Source organism: Tetrao urogallus (genome assembly GCF_951394365.1).
Source record: "Tetrao urogallus genome assembly, chromosome: 6".
Lineage (NCBI taxonomy): Eukaryota > Metazoa > Chordata > Aves > Galliformes > Phasianidae > Tetrao > Tetrao urogallus.
In genome coordinates this window covers 4,330,919-4,353,845 of record NC_136819.1, presented here as the reverse complement: position 1 = coordinate 4,353,845, position 22,927 = coordinate 4,330,919, and the positions used below count along the sequence as shown (strand labels likewise).

At 39.6% G+C, this 22,927-nt stretch overlaps 1 protein-coding gene across 1 annotated transcript in view; it reads right to left on the bottom strand.

Annotated features, from left to right (window-relative positions):
• SLC17A6 (solute carrier family 17 member 6) overlaps window positions 1–15,577 on the bottom strand; it is a gene marked incomplete at both ends in the record, with an annotated part of 31,512 nt that extends 15,935 nt beyond the window's left edge. Inside the window, 3 exons of the mRNA XM_079537220.1 lie at window positions 11,373–11,491; window positions 12,239–12,491; window positions 15,492–15,577. Of these exons, the coding sequence (XP_079393346.1) occupies window positions 11,373–11,491; window positions 12,239–12,491; window positions 15,492–15,577 (458 nt within the window). The remainder of the gene's footprint in view (window positions 1–11,372; window positions 11,492–12,238; window positions 12,492–15,491) is intronic.
• Between the last annotated feature and the right edge of the window lie 7,350 nt (window positions 15,578–22,927).

Genomic DNA, 22,927 nt, shown 5'->3' with positions numbered 1-22,927 from the left:
GCCAAATGCTGAACACCAGATGGGTGACATATTGGGTTACGCATATGATATCTGAAATTAAGGACTCCTGGTTGGAAGCATCCTTTTACCCGAAGGACTGGGAGTGAAAATTGCTCCAATGACTCCATAAACCTAGAACTCTTTTCCCATGTGCATGGTAGGACTCAATTCCCCAGCTGTCAGAATCTAGTGCATTTCATTGATGTCATTCTTTAATGTCACTGAAGATTTAACATTATGTCTCCTTATTCTCAAATAATTGTGGTCTACTTTCATTAAAAATAAACAGTTAGACAAAATAATATGTCAAATCTAAAGCATATGGAGTACCTTAACTAATGTCCATTCTTTAAAAAAGGAAAAACAGATAGCTGTATATGTTCAAAATAGTAAATTTAGCTATTCATTTCAAGAAGAAAGTGCTTTAAGACACTTTAATATATGCATTATGAATAAGTTATGAATGTCACGTCATTAAAATCCCAAATAATTAAGGGATAGTAAATGCTGGTCACCTAAGACTACAAAACAAGATGATGTATGCTTGGATGGAATAAAATTGGGAGCTATGAGTGCATAGAAAGTATCACATCAGATTTCGTTATAAACTAAACAAGTTTTCAGTGACTTTACTGGAACAACCATCAAGAACAGTAACTGAGTATTTTTCACCTCCAAAAAGTCAATGATCATCATTTCACCTAAAGCCTCTCTGTAGAGTAAGAAAGTTTGTTGTTGTTGTTGTCATGATTTCTTAGGGAATCTTGAAGAAGTACAACATTCCATACTGCTGCGGTAAATTAAATCCGTTGTTCTGATTGAAAAGAGGAACCTATGGAAAATAAAGCCCATATTCCTTTTTGTGACACACGACCTGTCTACTTCACAATTTTACAGTAATACTGATCACGTTACAAGGACTTGATTTTAATTTGGTGAATTATTGGTATTGAACATTTTATACAAATTATTATCTTCTCTTTTAATGCTGTCTGAACTTTTTTAGTGGTTCAATTAATTGCTTTTAGCACCTTGAGAATATTTCTTTGCATGGCTTTTTTGTCATCATCGTAGATGAGTTAGTATGACCACCAGTATTTAATGACTCTTCATTGATGTGAATGCTTTCCCATTTTTTCCCACAGTCCTATGACAGCTAAGCCAGTAGTAACTGAGCACAAGTCTTTCATATAGGCAATTCTTCATACAAAATCCAGTATCTGGCCACTAACAAACACAGAATGTTTTTCCTGGTCTTAGATGAGATCCCTCTGTTTAGCGAGAATGTAAACTAAAGAGGAGTGAAAACATGAACATTTCTTGAAAAGCTTTTCCAGTGTAGCCTAAAAATATTATTGCTATTTCCTTCCTTACAGAAAATAATGTATTATGTTGATGAAAGAAAACTTATTTTATCAGGAGCAGCTCTGGCAGCTGCAGCTGTTTCACATAAATAAAGTTTTTTAGATTATTCTATCAGCTCAAGATTGCTAAAATTTATCTTCTGCTCTGACTTCATGGACTGTCATCTTTTGACAAACCTCCTACAAAGGGCCAGCAACAAAACATAGAGTTGATTATGCTATTTTTTTCTTTCTTTGTTTTTTTTTAACAATCCAAATAATGTCTTGTCTGTGGGGAGCTACAAGGCTGGATATTGGATTAAAACTTTTTAAATGTTTTTATTAGTGAAATTTTTAAGCAAAAAATACAAGAGCTGGCTGGAATGTCTGTAAGCATGCAAAGATTTATCAGGATCATTTCTTCAGCAGATCTTGCTAGCAATGACAATTTATCTTTATCTTCATTTTTTTCTTTGAGTTATCTGTATGTTCAGTCACTGTATATTTCAGATTGTTGGCTGCTACTTAACATTCCCTTCTTACAAGGTGTCTCTCCAACTATATTAAGTGTGATGGGGGTCTTCTAAGACTTTGATGTAGGGCATTTTGAGGACTCAAATTTGCTATAGCTTGATCTGCATGTTTTGAAGATGAGCGAATTCCAAAGTATTCCCAAGTCTTTTAGTAGAATAAACCTTGCAAGGCCTGACTGAGCCAAGTGCCAGAGAGAAATGCCGTGTATGGATTAAGCCAATGTCTGTCAGGAATATGAAGTCCCTTTTTGACCTTCTGCCTTCACTGAGTTCCATTATTACCACTGGCACATAGAAGTCAAACAAAGTCCCCAAATACTTCTTACGAAGATCCATTTGTTCTTCAGAGATATATTTGATACAGAATGTTTTTTTGTTTTGTTTTGTTTTGTTTTTTTAAGACTTTGGCACATGATGACAGCATCTTGGTAATTGATGCTGGATGTAAACCCTCCTGGGCCATTAAATTCTGATCAATGCTCTTCCCAGCAAGTGGATTACATCATCCTTTCATAAGCAGATGAAGTTCCAACTCAGAAGTAATTAGCATGTGCCCTACTTATTTTGGAAGCATTTCCAGCTTGTTACTTCCTACATCTGATAGATATCTTGCACTCATGTTGTCTTATTTTAGCAGTTCTCATATCTGCTGTCTAACCCAATAGCAGTCCTATCTTCTTTCTTTTGCATCACTAAGCAAGCTGGGCTATCTCCATCCCATCTTCCTTTTCTTCATTCATTTGATCACCCAATTAGCCCTCTCTCTCTCCTGTTTGAATTCAGCTGGGAAATCTCTCAAACTGTAGTTTTGTTTTACAGCTCATTATACCCATATATGTCAAGATAAAACTCAGACACATTCCTTCTAGCTCATTAGCTTTGGGTTGGCTTGCTCTTTAAATATGTAATTTGCTAGATCATGTTTCAAACCTAGGCCGTCTCATTCAAATTATCTTACTGAGTTCCATGCCTTGGACTGTGATTCATAACTACCTCTCAATTTAGAGATATATAATGCAGTTATAAAATAAATCATTCATGTTCATACTTCAAAATATTTTATGGATCTGGCAATGTATAAACCCAGAGGCTATATTTGCACTGCCTGGTGGAGTGTTTTCTGATATAAAGACTAAGTGTTATAGATGACAGTATCCTCACTGCTTGGGTTAAATGTGGATTCTTTCAGAGCAAAATGACAGCGACATTAATATTTTTATGCAACAGCCTCAATTGCATTTTGTAGCATGAAATCCAGTGTTGATACTGTATTGGGCTGAAATAACAAAGCAGGTAGAAGTGATTGTGGATACTTGTTGGGAAAAGTGCCTGGCATTATCTATGCTGTGTAAGAGAGGGCTAGATTTTCCCCTCTGAAAGGTTATGAGGAATCATACATTCAGCAGGGATTCTGGAGAATGAAGACCTGGGATAGAGCTGGAAGAGAAGTTAATTGGCAATACTGACATATCTGGATGATATCTTCTATTCTATATCCAAATGATTCAAATAAATCTGCCTCTTGTGGACTTGTAGTAGTCCACTTAAAGTAACACATGTTTTTCTCAGCAAAAAAAAAAAAAAAGAAAATAATAGTTTAGCCTATAATGTTAATGATAAATACAGAGCTTCCAAGCAAATTTCTAACACTGTTAATGATGATTTGCTTACTTCTACCTTATGTCAATGTAAAGAGTGCTTGTACTAACTTCTGAAAAAATTGTTTTTATCCATATTATATTGCGACAATTGTTCGTATTTTTCCAGCTGTTCCAGCTTCAGTGGTTACCTTCTAGACTGCAGACTGTGAGTAGTCAATTTGGAATATTTACATTACTTATGTGTATTCAGTGCGTACCTGCCATGTCACTTGCTCATTCCCTCTGTAAACTAAATAACCTAAGTAATCCTGATAATATTTCTCTTACTCTAGTTATCGTTTCACTTCATAGTTCATGCTGATAACCCTCCTTGGGATATTTTCTACTTCAGTTTGCTTATTTGATATGAATTAAGTGAAAATGAACCCCATGTGGGCTGACGTTCTGCAATGTTATATCATCATTTTGGTTTATTTCTAGCACTGACTCATTTCTGCTTACTTTCTTAACCTTTCTACTGTGGACATATTCACCTTAAATGTCCACCATGACAGTTCATGGCTCTATGAATGATAGACAGAATGTAGAGGTTTTTTTCTGAATCAGGTCCTTTGTTTGCATAAAATGACATAGGGCTAATGAATCTGGGATTATGCCATGAATATTAGAGTGGTCAATGAACTCAGCTGCCTAGCAAACAGGCAGAATAAGCTACCTTTAACATTAGGGGGGAATGCTTATTCCCAAGTGCCAGTCTTTGGCTGAATTGAGAGAATTGAGAGAGAAGATGGAGAGAATTGCTTATAACCAATCTATCCAGTAACAATCTGTGGCCAGAAGCCATAGTACAGCAGCTCTATCTATCTTTTTAAAAACATGATAAAAACAAGTTACTTTCATTCATACACGTGTAGAAGGGAGGAGGGGGATATGTCTGTGTGCCTTTCATACTAAATCCTGTTACAAGCCTTTCATGAAACATTAATATGTAAAAGCCGACCTCCCGTCATCTAATCTAGTATAATAAGGGCTTGGGTACATTATTAATTTTTGTCACACATCTGAGCCCCCCTTTTATCAACCAAAAACCCCATCCAAATCCCTTGCTGCATCATTACATTGTGAAAACAGCTCCATCATTCATGACAGAAAAATGGAAAGACCCTGAGCCATATGGCAGAGGGAACAGCAGTACCAGCCACCCAGAGATGGCTCTCCAGTCCCCTGCTTGCAGTAACTGGTGCTTAAAAGACTCTGCAATGCAGTAGGGCAACAAAATCATCTCATTTGGGATTTTTAGTATGGGTTTTTTTGGATTTTTTTCTTTTTTTGTTCAGAATAGGCTGCTCTGTCTGGAAACAGACAAACCCAACGCCAGTGTCTGGGACTGTAGACCAGTTAGATCTGCATGATTTTGAACTGAATCATCTCATGTCTTCAGAAGTTCAGAATTTGGCTCCAGTCTCACCATTCTGTGGTTATGCACCAAAAAAACAGCAGCATATTATATCTACGTATGGCAGAATGTAAAGATGTGTGGTTGCTTGCTATTTCAGTTTATATGTTTTGTTTTGTTGTCGTTAAGACTAAGTTAAGGAGAAAGATATTATGATTTCAGTGACACGTTAATGACAATGAAAATGTTTGGGTCTGAGATGAAATGCTCTGATGTACAGTTGTCTGAAATATCACTCAGTCTATTCATGAAAATAATCCTACTGGATTATGTGCTGGGTATGAGGTTTTAGCCCTTGATAACAAGATGAATGGCACTTGGAAAACAAGAATTTGAAGAGAGAGTTTGATTTTTATGTATTTTCATTCAGATTGGAATGTGACAATGATGAAGAGTTCAACAGAGATGAGAGATAATTGAGTTGTAGAGAAATTACATTAGAGAATTATCCTTAATGTGGATAGTGCCAGGATTTGTGGTTTAACAGATAATGGGAAATACAAGTCATATCATGGAATTATAAGGCAATTCGTTATATATTTCTTTAACTAACTGTCATTCTATTCTGCTTTCATTAGGTCTTTGTGTAACAGAGTTCTCATGATCAAGTATATACAAGTTAAAATAGTCAGCCAGCATTGCTTTACCAAAAAGTCTGTGATTATTACAAATCTCTTTTTGAAACACTATTTGGCATCTACAGTCAAATGTGTTTATATTCTAAATATGTAACTGCACACCTGGGAATGAATTCCTGAGCATGTATAATCTAACAGTGAGCCATTAACTTCAGGGAATCATTCCTGAATAGCAGTAAGTATGTGTTTAACCTGTTACTTCGTAAATCAGTGAAGAAAGATTGCCACAACATAATAAGGCTTTTGTGAGGACAATGGTTTAATTACAGATTTTCAGTATGTCTTTAAATTGTTTTTAAAGGGTATATCAGAAAATATGACTGGTTACTTTCAACGTTGCTCTTTATACCCCCATTTATCTGGCTGCTTCTTACTGATTCTTGTTATATCTTTCAATCTTTACATCTTTCTAAAACACACATTTACATCCAATGTTTTTTTTTTTTTTTAGTAGAGCTATTTGCATGTTTTATAATCATATTATTTCCAACTACTGTTTTTTATATACTGACACACTGAATATATAGTTCCTGCTATTATTTCACTTTATGACACAATATTCTATTTTATAACTACTTCTGTGACTCTCCTGTAACCCATTTATGATTTTTTTTAAAAACTCATATTAATACTCTTACCCAAATTACTTGCAACAATCCACAGTAATTTCCATTGACCTAAATACACTGACCATTCCAAAGACAGAAAAACACATAGGATTACACTGACTTCCTTACAAGAGGATCACATAGAATAGCTTAAAATCTCACTCAGCATGACAGCTTTCCAGAGCTTTCTCACTCCCTGATGGAGTGTATTATTTTGTGTATTATGGACATGTATTATTTTGAACAAAATCTTTACCAAGTGATCCTTAATATATCACCAGTTTGCCTGATCCATTTTTTTTTACTAATGAGCTTATCAGTGTTCCTGAAATGGCTGATGAAATGTGAATGCAGCAGTAGGTGTTGTTTAAGGACTGCTTAGCATTATGATAGCAGTAGATATGTCCCTGGGCATTACTTGCACATTAATCTCTTCATATTAGTCACACTGGTAGAGTATGACTAGCCTAACTGCAGGCATTCACTTGGTTGTGAAAAACACAAGAAGGGGCTCCATCACACTGCATTTGACTTGGGCAAATATCCTGGTAACCTGGTGTCTTATACAATATACAGGCAGAGAAAATAATATTCTTGGAGACAGAACATCCCTGGAATTGTTTTAAAGCATTTAAACATCTTGGCCATCATGTTCCATTTAAATCAAATACGCAAATGAAATTTGAAGACTACAAAGCACCGATTCTTTTTTCTTCCTCTTAATAAGAGGTCTTCAGCTACTGAGAATTATTCCTTTTTTAAAATTTGTTAAGAAGAGGCAAAGTCTGATTAACCCCAGCCAAAGTTATTTTAATGACTTCGGTAGAAATTAAGACTTAGTGTGTTTAGAAGATTGAGAGTTTCATGGTTTCTATTCATGACATAGTAATTGCATGATGATAGCCCCCCAGGAGAGAGCCATTCTCATGCTCACATGCAAACCTGTAGTTTAAAAGCATTAAAATCGGACTTGTGCTCTTAAATGGCATTAACTGGCACTATGAGTAACAGCTCTGCTAATTACCTAGTTTGGATACACTGTATTAGTGCATAAGAGTTGAGTTTACATGTTTCCTTGCACTTTTTCAGGGAAAAATACCTATAAACAAAACAAAAATATCTCAGGTTCTTCTCACGGAAACCGCACTCAAACAATTGAAAATTCACTCTGACTTTAGTGAAAAACACAGCACCGAATCCCCAATAATCTCAAAAAATATTATCACTTTTTATTCATTCTTTTGAGAGAAAACTTTGATATTACTAATCAGAATGCATTGTATCGACAAGCATTTATCTTACTTTGGAGTTGTTCATCTGTTTTTGACCCTACAGTCTCAGAAGCCCTGAATCATTGCTGGTTTTGTTCTTGATGAATATATTTACGTAAACATCTCTACAAAAACAATTCTACTCTCATTGCAGAGAATATGGGGAGAAGAGAATTATAGAATAAGGCTATACACAAATTAGTCTGTGAAAAACAACCTCAATTAAATACAAACTGTGCTGGATGCTTTGTGACAAAACACTTTCTCAGAGCTCAGAGCATATCTCAGTACTCTCTGCTATCATTATGTAATGCTTCCTTGATGGCAAGATTAATTGCTGATTGACCTAGAGAAAAGATATTGCTGAAATAAACCCTACAAACAGATCTCCACATTGCACTTCCTTTGTTCCTTCAGCCTACTGTGGCTGTTTGTACATTAATTTTGTTCCAGTCCTCCTCTGCAAGAAAAGTTCTCCAGCCTTGCAGCAAAAGGGAATCCTCTATTTCTACACGACTGAAGAGTCACAAGTTTAAAGCTTCACTTATTGCAAATGAGGGTGCACCTGAAGCCCAAGTCCATGTCTTTTGGAATGTGCTGAATGTTCCTTCTTTCTATGGAAGTAAACAAAGGTTGACAGGTTCACTGACCTGGGTTTGTTTAGTCTCTTCTTTCATGTAATTAGTGATAGAACTAGAAGGAATGGCCTCAAGTTGTGCCAGGGGAGATTCAGGTTAGATATGAGGAAAAATTTATTCTCCAAAAGAGTGGTCAGGAACTGGAATGGGCTGCCCAGAGAGGTGTTTGAGTCACCATCTGCAGAAGTGTTCAAGAAACATTTAGATGTTGTGCTAATGGATGTGATTTAGTGAGGAAATATTGGTAGCTGCTGTACAGCTTATCTGGATGATCTTGGAGGTCTTTTCCAACTTTGATTCCCTGATTCCAAGTGCCACTGACCACTGGCAAAGTAAGTGCTCAGGAGAAGTATTTCTCTGTGCTCTCTGGAATTTTACAAGGTGGTTTTATTTGATCACATTGGTTCTACAGCAGCATAAACCTTCTATAATTTATACCTAAAATAAAGCATTTTCCTAAACGCTTTACTATAGCAAACAATATAAAAGACTATAACAAAATTGTCAGTGATGAATACTAATTGAGACCAAAGCTATCTACAGCAAATTTCTGAAAAACTCCATTTACTACTTAAAAATCTGTAAATCACTGTATGTGTGTAAATTGCTATATGTGATGTGTCAGAAGTACAGGGGGCCTATGCATGGTAAGAGCAATGGTTCAAAGCAGAACAGAATGTCTGTGCAGCAGGAGCCTTGAGTTCTAGTTAGCAAAGAATCTCAGTTAAATGCTACCCATTTACAGGCTCCATTGAAAAGAAAATATATTAGAGAGTTCAGAGCTCAGTGTTGCTAATTCTTTATTGGCAGGAGGCATTTTAAAATAAGGGTGGAATCAAAACAAAAGGTTTCAGCCAAGCTTGAAATGACTGCCCTGTGTGTAGAAAGGTTTACTTGATACCACTGGAGGGTCATTTCTTCTATGTGTTATGTCTTAGTGACACTTTCATGTTCTATCAACCCAATCTCTATAATTGGTTGCTAGATTGAATCCTAATGTCGAACAAACTCAGTCCTGTGCACTTTGCTACTCCCTGTTAACCAATAAATCTCACAAAACACACCTTAACCCTCTTCCCAGTTTCCATCCTCGAGACTCTTGACACTTGGGAATCAGTTTTTCATTCACACTATCATCTTTTGATACAATAATTATTTTTTTCCACTCTCGGGGAATGAATTACTCTCCCTCTTGAAAAATCTGGATTTTTTCTTCAACTAAGAACTGTTCCTCATAGCTTGTCTCCAATCTGGAGATGCTATCGTAGAGACTTATTTTTTATGTGGAGGACATCTGACATTATGTTTTCTATATAAATTCAAATTTGCCCTTAGTGCGAAGGAAACTGTTGATTCACAAATTCAGCGATGCTTAAAATAATTTTAAAAATGTCTTGTCTGTCATCCAGCATAGTTTGAATGGAATGGCTGAGGCTGAAGAATATATAAAACAACAGAACTTTACAGCTTATGATGTGATATAGCTTCTAATGGTACTTTAGGCTCCCTGACTTCTTCTGATGTGGGGTTTCTTGCAAAAGGTGTAGACATCAAGCTTTGCACCTTATTTTGAGTGTCATGTGACCCTACAGCAATCCCCTTCATTTCAAGCTGAATATCTACAGATATCAAAATCTGTAGCAGGGTTTGGACTCCTTGATGTGTTGTTGTTCCAGCCACTACATCTAACAATCCAAGTCTCTGTTCTAAGCCATTTTTTATCTGCAAGCTAAATTAAAGTCACAGACATCACCTATATTTTACCGTTTGTAATTACTAGCAGCTAGTTCCTTTAATCTGTGGTTTATCTGGTCATTTCCCTCGTTGTTGTTTCAGAAGCTTTCCATGATGCTAATAACAGATCACGAATCTATGAAAAATTGGGTTAAAATATGTCCAGGTTAGCAATTAGAACTGGCCTACCTTTACTGATGTAAGTGTAAATATCCATATAGAGGAAGAAAGCTTGATTGCCCAAGGTCAGGTAGAACGTGTAAACAAACTACTGAGATTTCTTGGGACTCCGTGCTTTTGTCTTGTAAATCTTTGTAGCTGCGCCACATTAAATCTGTATTGATTCTAATTACTGACATTACTAGGGCAAACAAGGACAGGCTTTTGTTTCTCTGAGTCAGATTCGTCAGTCTTAACTCAGGTAAGACTTCCATTGATCCTGAGAAGCTAGGCTCTGCAAAGATGCCAAAAAAGCTCGAAGAAGGAACAGCTTCAACAGCTGTTGATTGCTACTCGAAATAGCCTCTTTAGATTTCTGAGCTATTAACAAAAAGATGGCACCTGTAAACTCACAGACAATGCATATCCCACTTCAATACATACATTGCATTCTGGGTTTGTTTATCAATGGATGGTTATCTCAGTTACAAAGGATCTGTAATGTAGATATCTGTCTAAAAGGCATTCACCTTGGAGAGAGTATTTTTGCCATAGCTCCCCTCTTTCTCAAACAAATACAGGCCAGCTTTCTTCCCAAGCAAAGTGTATTCATCAGCCTATGCCTACCTTTGATGTTGCACACTTCTGAGAAGAGATAAAGGTATATACTGCTGATTTTAGTATCCATTTACACTTAGTTTGTTATGGTTTTGAAGACTGGCACTAGGACCTTTGCTGTGTCGTCGACCGATGAGCCTGGGGCATTAAGAATGGATGTGAAAGCGTCATGTGTCTTGAATACTCAGCGGATCTAATTAACAGGTAGAATCGCACCCTGGGTGCTTGAAAAATGGCCAGACACCATAGAAACCAGTCCTTAAGTCCCCGCACCATCTGCACTTTCTTTTCATTGTGCAAGTCTCATGGAAACGTGTTTTCGACCATTCTACGTTCGTTTGCGTTAATGGAAAATTCCTGCCGATGGTTTTCTTTTTTCACAGGAGAAAAAAAACAAAAATTCTTTCGGGGAAGAAAATAATGATCTCTCAGGCTTTGAGGAAACAATGAATCTTTGAACTTGCCTCTGAATGCGGCTCTTTAGAACAGCGCTGCCACAACCTCCCCGAGCTAATTTGAACGAGAAAATAACGAGAAAAGAAAAAAAATACGCCGAGATCTCTCGCGAAACCAGCGAGCAGTTTGGGAGGGAGGGTGGAAACAGCCACTTCTCCTGGTTTCCTACTTTCCTTCTTTAGAGCTCCTACATCCCGGCCGGGCGGAGGTTTTTTCGGGGCCGCCCCGGGCGGGGAGAGCGGAGCTGAGCTCCGGGCCAGGAGCCGCCCCTTTGTCGCCCCCGTGCATGAAACTGAGGAGATTTAGGTCGTCGTTACCTGTTGGCTGCCAGTCGGGACGAGATATACCCTCCGGGGATCTGGGTGATAATGTAGCCCCAGAAAAACGAGCCGTGGATCATGCCAACCGTCTCAGGATCCCAGTTAAACTTCGCTTTCTTCCAGAGCCAAGGAACCCGGGAGAGAAAGAAAGAAAGAGAAGAGAGAAGCTGTAATCGTGCTAGATTAAAGAAAGTTCCCGTAAAAAGCTTCACCGTGCCGGTCGAGGCCAGCGATGGCACCCGGGACAAGGAGCTCCTGCTGCCTTCCCTTCCGACTGGATCCTCACCGCACCCACACCGGCCGCCCCCCGGATGGAAGAGCAGCAGAATCGTGCAGACCCCCCCGGCAGGGATGACCGTGGGCTCGCTGTCCCGTTACTCGTCTAGGTGTCACACAGCCTCTCGCCCGCTACGCTCTAAGCAGATTTAACACGGCATTTAACGCCTTTTCAATGCAAATTATTTCATCCTGCTTTATCAAACATTCCTGCATAACCTCCCCGTTTACGTTTCACCCTTTTACAGTCGGTTTATTCGGTGTGTTCCTTTCCCTATATTTATTTCACGAGATAGCTGCGTTTTCCTACGTGATGTGCAAAAGGAAAACGTATCTGCCCGCTCGTTTTAGCCCCAAACGGCTTTGCGCTGGGAACTACAATTGAAAAATAGAAATAATTGGCAGAAATGAATTATCTTTCCCCAACGAAGGTTTCGGGCTACCAAGGGCGGCGGGAGGCGGGCAGAGCCGAGGGGCGGCACGGGAGCATCCTTGCAGCGGTGCCCGGCTGCCTGCGCTGAGGTGCCTGGTCTGAAGCTGGGAAGTGCACCGAGAGGGCATGAGAGTTACGAGGGAAGGATTCCCACCTCTTTAATAATTTTTCCTCCTCGGTGTATGGTGCTGTTATTGACCATGTCCACGATGGCCACTCCCAAGTTACATCGGATCCCGAAGGAAATGCAGAATCCCAGTCCACTCATGATGGCAATGATGTACCTCCGGGGCAGCCCGAAGCAGGTACAGTCGCAAAGCGGGGCTTTCTTCTCGGGCATTTCCATGGGCTTCCCATCTTCCGTCAATTCGATGGTGTCCCCGGGCTTCTGCCTCTTCTCTAGGACTCTGACCGACACAAGAAGGGAAAGTCAAGCCCTGCCTCCCCACTGCCTGAATGCGCAGCCACCTCGGGTAGCTGAACGCTTAAGTTCACAGCCCCCCCCGCCCCTTCGGCTTGCTTTGGATGTTTACTCCTTGTTTTCCGTTCACCTTCACTTGTTCTTCAGCTGTGACCTGTGGGAGTCACGATTAGTCATGCCCAGCTCCCTTCCGCCCCGCGACAGCCCGCTGCAGAAACCCAGGGAGGAGCTTTAGCTGAGAATTGCTCATCTATCATTAAAGACTTCTGCGTAAATATGTAGGACACATTAAGAAGACATCATCTGTAGCCAACTGCGGAGGCGCCATGTTGGGCAGCCCAAGAGGTTGAGCACGGAAACTGGAACGGTGTTCTGGAGAAGGTTTTATTCTCCCTCTGCCGTATAGAAACACCAAGGAGGAACGAGCTCTGCGTGCATTTTGCTTCTGGATTGGGAACAATAGAAAGAGTACCAGAAAGGGTGGGGCGGCGGTATTGCTACTTATTTTCGATTTGCAAAATGGCTGGCACATGCAGTGGGAAATAAATAAATAAATGACTGTCTTTAGAGAACTGACGACTTTGGGGAAGCCTTTGTAAAGATCGCATCTACTCAGCTAGGGTTGGGTTTCTTTACTAACTCAGCTCTGAGCTCGATCTCACCGTTCGCACTTCCTTGGTTTTACACGGGAATCCTATCAGACAGAGAAATCAATGTGCAGGAATCTGGAGGGTGCTGGCCATTTGAAGCTATGTCGAATCAACAGAAAAAAATCATGTCCCTCCCTCTCCCCTTAAAAAAAAAAAAAAAAAAAAAAAAAAGGATGAATTCCCCCTACCCATCCCTCATCCCCCAAAAAATAAAAAAAAAAAAATATCCCAACCCCGCAAAAGATTACTTAGCAAATTCTATCTCTTCTTTGGTGTGAATCTTTAAAAATACCGAGTGGATAATAAAAGATATCGGATGTATCAAGCTGATGCTCCATGATGAATCTCTGAATCTTCTTTTGCAGCAAGCGAGATATTGAAAAGACAGAAATATTAACGGCTTTCATCCTAGCTCCGTTCTTACCCAGGAGCGAGTGCTCCATTTCCCGACATTGGGCTCTCTCCTGCCACTGCCCTAACCCCCGCCTTAGGAGTGTCTTCTCACCTCAGACATTCTCTTCGGAGGAGCTGCTCTTTGAGGTTAACTCATCCGGCTAATAGGGCGCTAACAATTAGCAGAATTAGGCTCAGATTGTTGCCTGTGCTTTGAAGCAAATGGGAGACTTTATCCCGTGGTTACTCGGTTGAAATCCTAACGATTTTTATTTGCCGGGAGTATTATTTCCGTGCTTTAATACTGCATCGTTTCTTATTGTCTTAAATTGCGAATACAAGAAAATCCCCCGTTTTTTTTTGTTAAAAATTCGTTTGTGCGAATAAAAAGATGCACGAATGTCTTCCCATTAAACGGGAATATCTTCCGGAAGACGTTAACATATAAGGGTGGTGAAAAGTATTTGAATTCCTAGAATCGGAAATAAAATAGGTCAATCCTATGCCTTGGAGAAAAAAAAAACAACAAACCAAACAAAACAGAAAAAAAAAAATGAAAGAGGTAACTGGATAATTTATTAATTAATGGAGAGTTCAAACGGAGTTTTACTGGAAAATACAAATGCTTTCTCCATTACTCACTGTATGATAATACAAAAAGCAGTAGAGACCGTTGTTTCATTTATGTTTTGTTGAATCCCTTAGGGGAAAAATAGGAAGTTTATTTCCTTAAGGACATTTTTAAGCAGTTACTCCGGATTATCAATTAGTCCTTTTTATTTTTCCTCACAATTTAAGATGATATAATGATAAAATGCAGGATATTTACTACGTCGCTGTTGGCTTCAGTTTTGCTTTTTTGCTTTTCAAAGCTGTACTCTTTCCACTACAATGAAAATTTCACTTTTGTCTTATCACTTCAGTAACAGTTCCCTTAAAATGGCAGCAGAAGTTGTGATTCATGCTGTGGAAGAACCTTGTGCTTGTGCCCAATACTGCCGCATAGGCACGGAAAAAAAGACTTCTACATGACCTACAGTAGACAGATAAATCCGCAGTTAGCTTTAATCCGCAATTCGAAACAACGCTGGGATAAGTGTTGGCAGACGAGAAGATCCAAAATACATTGGAATTTCACAGGCTATACTCAAACGTCCTAGAGGTCACTAAAGTCACTAGCTTGGATGGGGCACGATGTGTCAACTTTAGTACATACCCTTTTAAATATGCGTGGATTTGTGTCTGTTTTCTGTCTATACAGATCATGAAGATGGTGGAAATTTGTACACACAGGAACATGCAGGCATGCCTGTGAGTTTAGCAGTTACAGTCGTATATCACTTATAAGACAAGTGGATGCTTCTCAGTGCAGATGGATAAATAATTAAACACATCCCTCCATACGTTTCAGCCTCAGAATTAAAAAAAAAAAAAAATCATTTGGACATCAATTATTTATACATATCCTTGTTTATCTTCCTCTGACGGTGGATTACACAAGGGCTAAGACTAATCAAATCTCAGAAAGATTATTATTACTAAATTATTACTATTATTTAATTATTGGTGAAAGCAGTGATAAAGGTCTTGTGAGCACGTTTCAGAATTAATAAAAAGCAAAGACAAGGGGAGCAGCTCTCTGCTGAATATGGTTTCTAGATGGGATCCTGTTTTTGTGTGAGAAAGATGGGGTAATCTTTGGCTACATATTCACTGGCAGCATCCACGAATCAGATAGAGAAGTTACAAGGGTGCCATATTGAGAAGCTTCAGCAATAGTTTCCAGTATCCAGATTACACCGGTGATATATAAACAGCTCCCAGCCTCTCCACCACTAAGCTCCCCAGAGCACACCTATTCCACCTCGACCAGCAGCTCACGATTAACAAAAGCTTTCAATTGTTTCTAAGAACTAGAGTTCTCTAATATATTTTAGTCTTACCTGTAGAGTTGACCAAGAGATTTTCCGGCAAAATTTTTCAATCCCTCCTTGCCAGGGGTCAAAATCCTTTGTTTTACCGACTCCATTCCTGCAGTGATGCTCGCTGGATTCTGCTCTGCTCTGGATAGGGCACTGCTACGAGCAACGATGGTTCATATTGGTTTAATCCCTTAACTTTTTCCCGTCATTAAATGGCTATCAGTGCAGCTCCGAGTAAAGGGAGAGTGAGAGAAAGCGTGCGCGCGTGTTTGAGAGGGGGAGAGACGGCGTGCAGAGCCTGGGGGGGGGGGGGGGGGGGGGGAGGAGGGGGGAGAGGGCGAGGGAGCGCGCCTGTGTGCGGCAGCGAGAGGGAGGCTGAGCGCTGCAGGCAGCCCCCGGCTTTCCCGGCAGCGCGGAGCTGCGAGGCACGGTCAGAAAGTCTTCTCGGCCCCGTAAGCTTCAGCGGTGGCGGGCTCGGAGTGTGCCATAGCCGGCTGGGAGGGGTTGGAGTGCCCCCCGCGGGAGCGTTGCAGAGGAATCGTGGTTTGGTGCCGGAGGTTTCCCCGGCTGTAGAACTGAGGGGGAGGGGTGCGATTAGTCCCGGTAGGCAGTGAGCAGCGCGCCCGAAGCTCCCGGCGCCCCGGAGCTGAAGCGGTCGGAGGGCTCTTGGAGCGCCGGTCCGCTCCGCTCTGCTGTCGCCCGCCCACGTACGCAGGTCGCGCCCCAAGGCGGCGGCGAGCGGCACCTCAGCGCCTTTCAGCACCTCGGTCAGCGCCGCGTCCCACCCTCTCCGTTCTCTTCAGCACCGCGGACAGCGCCCGGCCCCGGGCAGCCACTGGACGGGGCCTCGAGGCGCCGCTGGGCGAGCGTGGCTGAGGCCGAGGTGGGGTGAAAGGACCGGGCCTTCATGCTGTCAGCTGCACTGCTGGGGAAACGGGGCATTTGCTGCAAATCATAGAATCATAGAATGGCCTGGGTTGAAAAGGACCACAATGATCATCCAGTTTCAATCCCCCGGCTACGTGCAGGGTTGCCAACCACCAGACCGGGTTGCCTGGAGCCACATCCAGCCTGGCCTTGAATGCATCCAAGGATGGGGCTACAAATAGTATAGCTCTTGCTACAAATAGCATATATATTTATCTCTTGCTGCATATGGACTTCCAGAGCTTATTTCATATCATATTAGCAATCATTTTCTATTAAATGCTTAATAGTTTAATACTGTTTATGCCCTCTGCATTTGTGTATTACAATAGGCCCATGTGACATTTAGACCCCTTTGGTAGTATATATAGTACAGGAATGAGCTTGGCACCTTCAGATAACAGAGTTACTTTCCTTTTCAGGATCTAGCTGCAATTTTCCAACTGTTATCATTTCACAGTAGATTTTACATACAAAACATTTTATTTCTCTTAAGACTCATGCTAATCTTAAAGCCCCTGTAGACTTGTTAATTACAAAAACAAACAAACAAAAACTTGTGATCTAAATGATTTCTTCTAAAATTATTGATCTCCTTTACTTACTTAGCCAGTGAGAAAATTTGGCTTCCTGTTGAAAATGTATGTTGTAGCCACAGTATCCTAAAAGCAACTGCTCTTTGGATTTATATCAACATTTGTTTCCAATGTTGCCCTCTGGTGTTGGGTTAGTGAAGTTTTACAGCAATGGAATTCATAAATGAAAAGCTAATTATTTTAATGCTGTAATTCCAGTAATGACTGATCTGTAGAATTCAAATATTTCTTTTAAAAGTTGTAAAAGGACCATGAAATATTACAGTAGCAAATAAAACTACATGTAATTGAAACATTTCTAACTAGCATCACAACACAAAGCTGGTTTCTATGTTACAGCATGTACTGAACATGGTTTTCAGCATATGGTTCCACACAGAATCATCATTCCCACTGCACTGCTGAAAGGATATTTTCCTGTACATGCAAACCTAGACAGTTATATAAGCAAATCTTCCCAGTGTGCTATTGCAAATGCTCAAAGGAAACCTATATACAGAAAGGGATGGGAGAAGCATTTAGTAGAGAAAAAATAAGATTGAATTCCACAAAGAAAGCCTTTATAAAAAGTGATGAGTGCTTTTTTCTTTTTTTTCTTTTCTTTTCTTTTTTTTTTCCCTTCAGAATTTGAGGAATTGTGATATCTGTATGGCAAGGGTATTCTGTTTATTTACACACTACAAGCAAGAAGAGGCTCTGGCCCTGATTTAGAAAGCTCAGAAGTGTTGTTGTTTCTATGGCTCAATGTAGCAACATGAATTTACATCAAAATCATAGCATTTCTTAAGGAAACAATATCTGATATTGGAAAGAGAATTTCTTGTACAACATGAGCATGGATTTAAGGGTTAGATAAAACATTCCTGAGTGTTTTCCAAGAGAGAGTAAGTTACTCATTAATTGTGTCATATACCCATAATAGCAAACTATGGTGGGATAATGAAAAACTATTGTGAATAGGCTGCTGATGTGAGCATTCAGAGTAGAAATTTTATGTCTATCACATCCTATACGCTGATACTCTTGAGCTACATCCTGACCAAACTCAGCTCTTACTGTTTGAGATTGAGAATTGATAGGATAGGATAGGATAGGATAGGATAGGATAGGATAGGATAGGATAGGATAGGATAGGATAGGATAGGATAGGATAGGATAGGATAGAAAGATAATGTCAGCAGAGTTATAAACGATGCACAGACTTATCAGCTTTTTAAGTATTATATGTTAATTTTTTAATCCTGGGAGAGTAAGACATATTTAAAGGAAACAAATAATACACTAGTGTATAACAGTAATGTTATCAATATTGTTATCAATAGTTATTTCTATAATGAATAATTGTCCACATTCTCTTCTCACAAAAAGCCTAATTTCAACTCAGCTGAAATAATCATGAGTTGGCATCAGTACCAGGTGAAATGAAACATGATGCAGAAAATTTTAGCATGAACATCATTGCTAAGTAAGTGTTCACGTATTGGTCAGAAGCAAAGACAACCAGCCAAAAGCCATCCAGTGAGAAATAGTTCTGAAAAATCTCTAAGAACATTGGAGGGAGATTTCTGTAAATAACCCATTTTTATAGGTTTTTGACTGAGCTATTTTAATAAGTGAATTCACTCAATTTTTCATATTTAGTTTACATCTTATTCTCAAAATTTTCCACAGCAAACCTCTGAATTGGGTCTAAATATAGCATAATCCATTTTGAGGACCATGAAACCAGCACAGCAGTTTACATTTCTCTTGCCTAAGATTTAGCATTGTTAAAGCAAACTATACCTTCAGCTAAAACATTTAACAGTGATAGAATAATAGAATCACCAAGGTTGGGAAAGACCTCCAAGATCATTCAGTCCAACCATTCACTTACCACCAATGCTTCCCCAGTAAAACATGCCTCTTAATACAACACCCAGAAGTTTCTTGAACACCTCTGGGAATGGTGACTCAACCACATCCATCCTCCAGACAGATGAGCACTGCCTGCCAACTTGGTGTCATCTCCAAACTTACCGAGGGTGAACTTTAATTCATTTTTTGACCTTACCTTTGCTGCTAGTACACTGACAAATGGATTTGCTCTTTCCCAGGTGTTGTGCACACAGTGGTTACAAATGAATATGCATTTCATGATCCATTTTTAAAAGAAATTCTAGCAGATCTAGTGGTTGGCAACTGAGTCCACGGAGGTTACAAATGAATGGTCCCTTCCAACCTATGCCAGTCTATAATTCTGTGTGTTTCTTTAAATCATACAATCACATGTGTTACTTCTAATACATTTTATTTTCCCTGTGCACAAGAAGATGCCAAAATGTTGTTCTTAAAAACTTTTTATCTCCTTTGGAAAAAAAGGTTCGAGTTTAAAATCTTAATTATGCCGTTAAATGCATGCCTGTAATACCAAGACACTTTGGACTGAGGATAGCTTAAATATGCCTTAAAAATTATGATGCAACTCTTTTCTTCTATTTATGGTAGCTGTCTACTGAACCCAATGGAAGTTGATGTCACTTTCAGATAAATGTTATTTTTTTAGGGGGGAACGTGAAACTGTAAAATCCCAAAGTAAAGCTCAAATAATGACCTTGCTTGTCAGGAAGGAGGTTTTCACTACAACCCTGCAAATACAAGTATTAATTTTTCTTTTTTTTTCATGCCCCAAAGAACATGGACATACTGAAACATACTAGAGCATGTATGCATGTGGACAGAAAATGCTCATTCACGAGGACTCTTTCCCTTCTTAGAAATAGGAATCTGGAACTTTGGGCCAAGATCACAGGGGCAAATAGAAAACATAACAGTGTACTACTGGACAGAAGACCCACACTATTCTTACGAGGCACTTGCTACTTCCAGGCTGAATTGGAAGCACTTTTCCTGGAAATCTCTGCACTATTATAGGTGATACGTACTGATGATTTGTTACACAGCCCAGTGCTTGGAAATCTGCTGCTGCTTTCGGAAAAGATAACAGTCATTTACAAATTAGGCAAATAAACAAAAGGAACCCCATAAAAATGTCTGAAAACCGTTCTTTTTGGTAATAAGGAATATCTTGTTTTAAACATACGAGTTCTCAGTGTTATTTCTCAAGGCAGTATCAGGTTTTCAGATGATCCAGGGTGTGTTTGCCTCGCGTTCTGCCAGCGCATTTTTCACCATCGTGTTGAGGCTGCTGCTTCTGCCCCCAAGTGGTAAAAACCACCAGCAAATGACGAGTGAAATCTTTGATTTTCTAATAGCATACCACATTTCATGTGAAAACAAAGCAGCAGGTGGTTAGAAGTTAGCTTATATGGCTACTCCATGACATGAATTTTTCCAGTTGTTCTACACTGAGAATGTCCTGTTTTCCTTTTCCCAATTCTTTTGTAATATTAGCAACAAAGCAACCCTCTAAAAGAAATTCAGCCAATAGCAAATGTCTCTTAGACTGCCAGAGCAATTACACTGGTATTTTAAAATGTTTATTTATTTATGCTGTGTATCTGCACAGAAGTTCAACAGTATAGAATTCAACACTATAGAAGTGTTTATCTTGAAAGTAGATCCGGGTGCTTATCTTTCTGCCAAATAATATAGGAACATCTGCTCCTTTCAATTCCTGTACTTCTTCATGAGTTAAATGCAAAGGACCCCTGAGGAAGTCGAGCCATCTGTCACACTACAGACAGAAACGCACCTACCTCTGAGGGTGAAACGGAGTAAGAATTCTCTCAGAACACAGACGAGCCATGCAACACTTGGTGAGTGGGATGCAAATACCCACAATGAATCTTAGCCAAGGACTGAAGCATATTATCTTTTGCTAATATGATGGGAATCTTCTTTTACAACATTAATCTACCACTTTATTGTGCCACGATATACATCGTTGGTTGGTTTAACGGCACAGGGAGGCTTTTACACAAGAGTTTTATTCTTAAATAATCAGGTCTGTTTTCACTCCTTGGAATACCTTGATATACATGTATCAATTGAAGAATTTATGATGATGCCTGTTTATTGCTAGAATTAGAAAACCAGAAACATCTTTTCTGAAATTGCAGTAATACCTCTCTTTTCTGCCGACTTGTCTCTTAAAATTATTTTAAAATGTATTAAGAGAAGTACTGAGAGGAATTGCTGTTGATCCAGATCACAGCTTTGAGCAGCACTGCAGATATTAGTTTAATAGAATAGCTATTAAAAATAAATCAAAAGTAACTTCACGTGCACCATTTGTACAGGAAACTATTGGTGGTTTAAGAAAAAACAAACAAAAAACAGCTCATCATATGTATTTGAAAAATAGTTGTGCTTACTGTAGCAGGGAACTGACATATGGGTTTGTGGGCAGACTCTTAGACTGCAGTGTTGAGTCTGGGATTGATATTCCTGCCTGAATTTGTCATTTCATTTTTCCATGCCTCAATTTTTAATGTTAATTTTTTATAAATATACAGAACATGGAGAATAATTCTCCCTTATGTCAAATACGGGCTTATTGACAGATTTAATTAAATCATAGTACAGAAAATGTTGTGTGGGAGGAATGTATGGAGAAACTGTTACATTTAATGCAGCTTCTTAACAGAGAAAGTCACATGTAAAACTGTAATCTATACATACAAAGCATAATTTTCTGGTGATAGAAACAGCCAATACGTTTCATCTTCACCACTGAGCTCTGCAGAATAAGTTCCGGTGATTTAAGGACACTTGTCTACTTTCTACTGTTATTTCCTAGCCCTTCTGTGTAGAAAAGTACTGAAATGGTTTGTATAACTGCACCAATCACCGGTTCAGGCTGTGACTTAGCATTTCCACTACAGGTTCTTATGTCAAATCTTTGCATCTGCATCAAACCACGCAAATTTTTGGCCTCTTCTCCCAAGCAACAAACAGGACCCGCAGAAATGTGCACAAGTTGCACCAGGGGAGGTTTAGATTAGACATAGGGAAAATCTTTTTCTCTCAAAGTGGTCAGGCACTGGAATGGCTGCCCAGGGAGGTGGTGGAGTCGCCGTCCCTGGCAGTGTTCATGAGGTGTCTGGGTGAGGAGCAACGAGATCTGGTTTAGTGCTTGTGGTAGCAATGGTAATGGGAGGACAGTGGGACTAGATGATCTTGTGGGTCCTTCCCAACCTTGTGATTCTATGATTCTATAAATCCAAGGAAGCAATGCCAGCATATCCTTACCTTACTAATATTTTAATTGAAGATCCCATCATTTTACTTAAAATATACAGTCAAGCATCACTGATTGTATGAACACTAGAGTGATCTGACTTTCTGAGCCACCATTTTCCTGTCTTTAGTAATGCCAGCCTCCCACTAGCCCTTCTCCAGCAGGCCCTGCAGGATCTATGTGAACTCGAGACCTCCCATGCATGTTCCCAAACGCTTTCCTGCCTGTGTCTTTAGTACTGTCACGCCATCTCTATGCCTTTTTCCTCTCTCTCGCTGTCTCTTTTTTTTTTCTTTACAAAAGTACTTCTGGTAGACTACTTCTCTGGAACTTAGAGGGAAGTCTTAACTCTGGAACTTCAAAGCTTCTGGAAAATTTGAGAGGAAAACGTTCAAAAATATTGATGAAGGGAAACAATACAACAAATACTGCAAGTCTTATTTTATTAGAAAGCTGGATTGAAACAACCAGCTTTCATTACTGTGGTTTTAGTTGATCTCAGAAATCATTACTGTATAGGAACTGTTGAGTCATGGCCTGAACCACTGATTGAGCATCTGGAGAAAGGAGCTGGTCAGCCCCAGGAGCACAGGTGAAGGCAATTCAGCTGAATGAACAGAAGGGTTGGAGCCTGGCTGCACCTCTCTTAGACCCCATTTAAGGCTGACTGCTATTGAGGAAGGATCTCTTCCTGGAATTCTTCCTTGGTTAAGCTTTCCTCTATGAGCCTAGAATCTTCTGATATAGGTGAG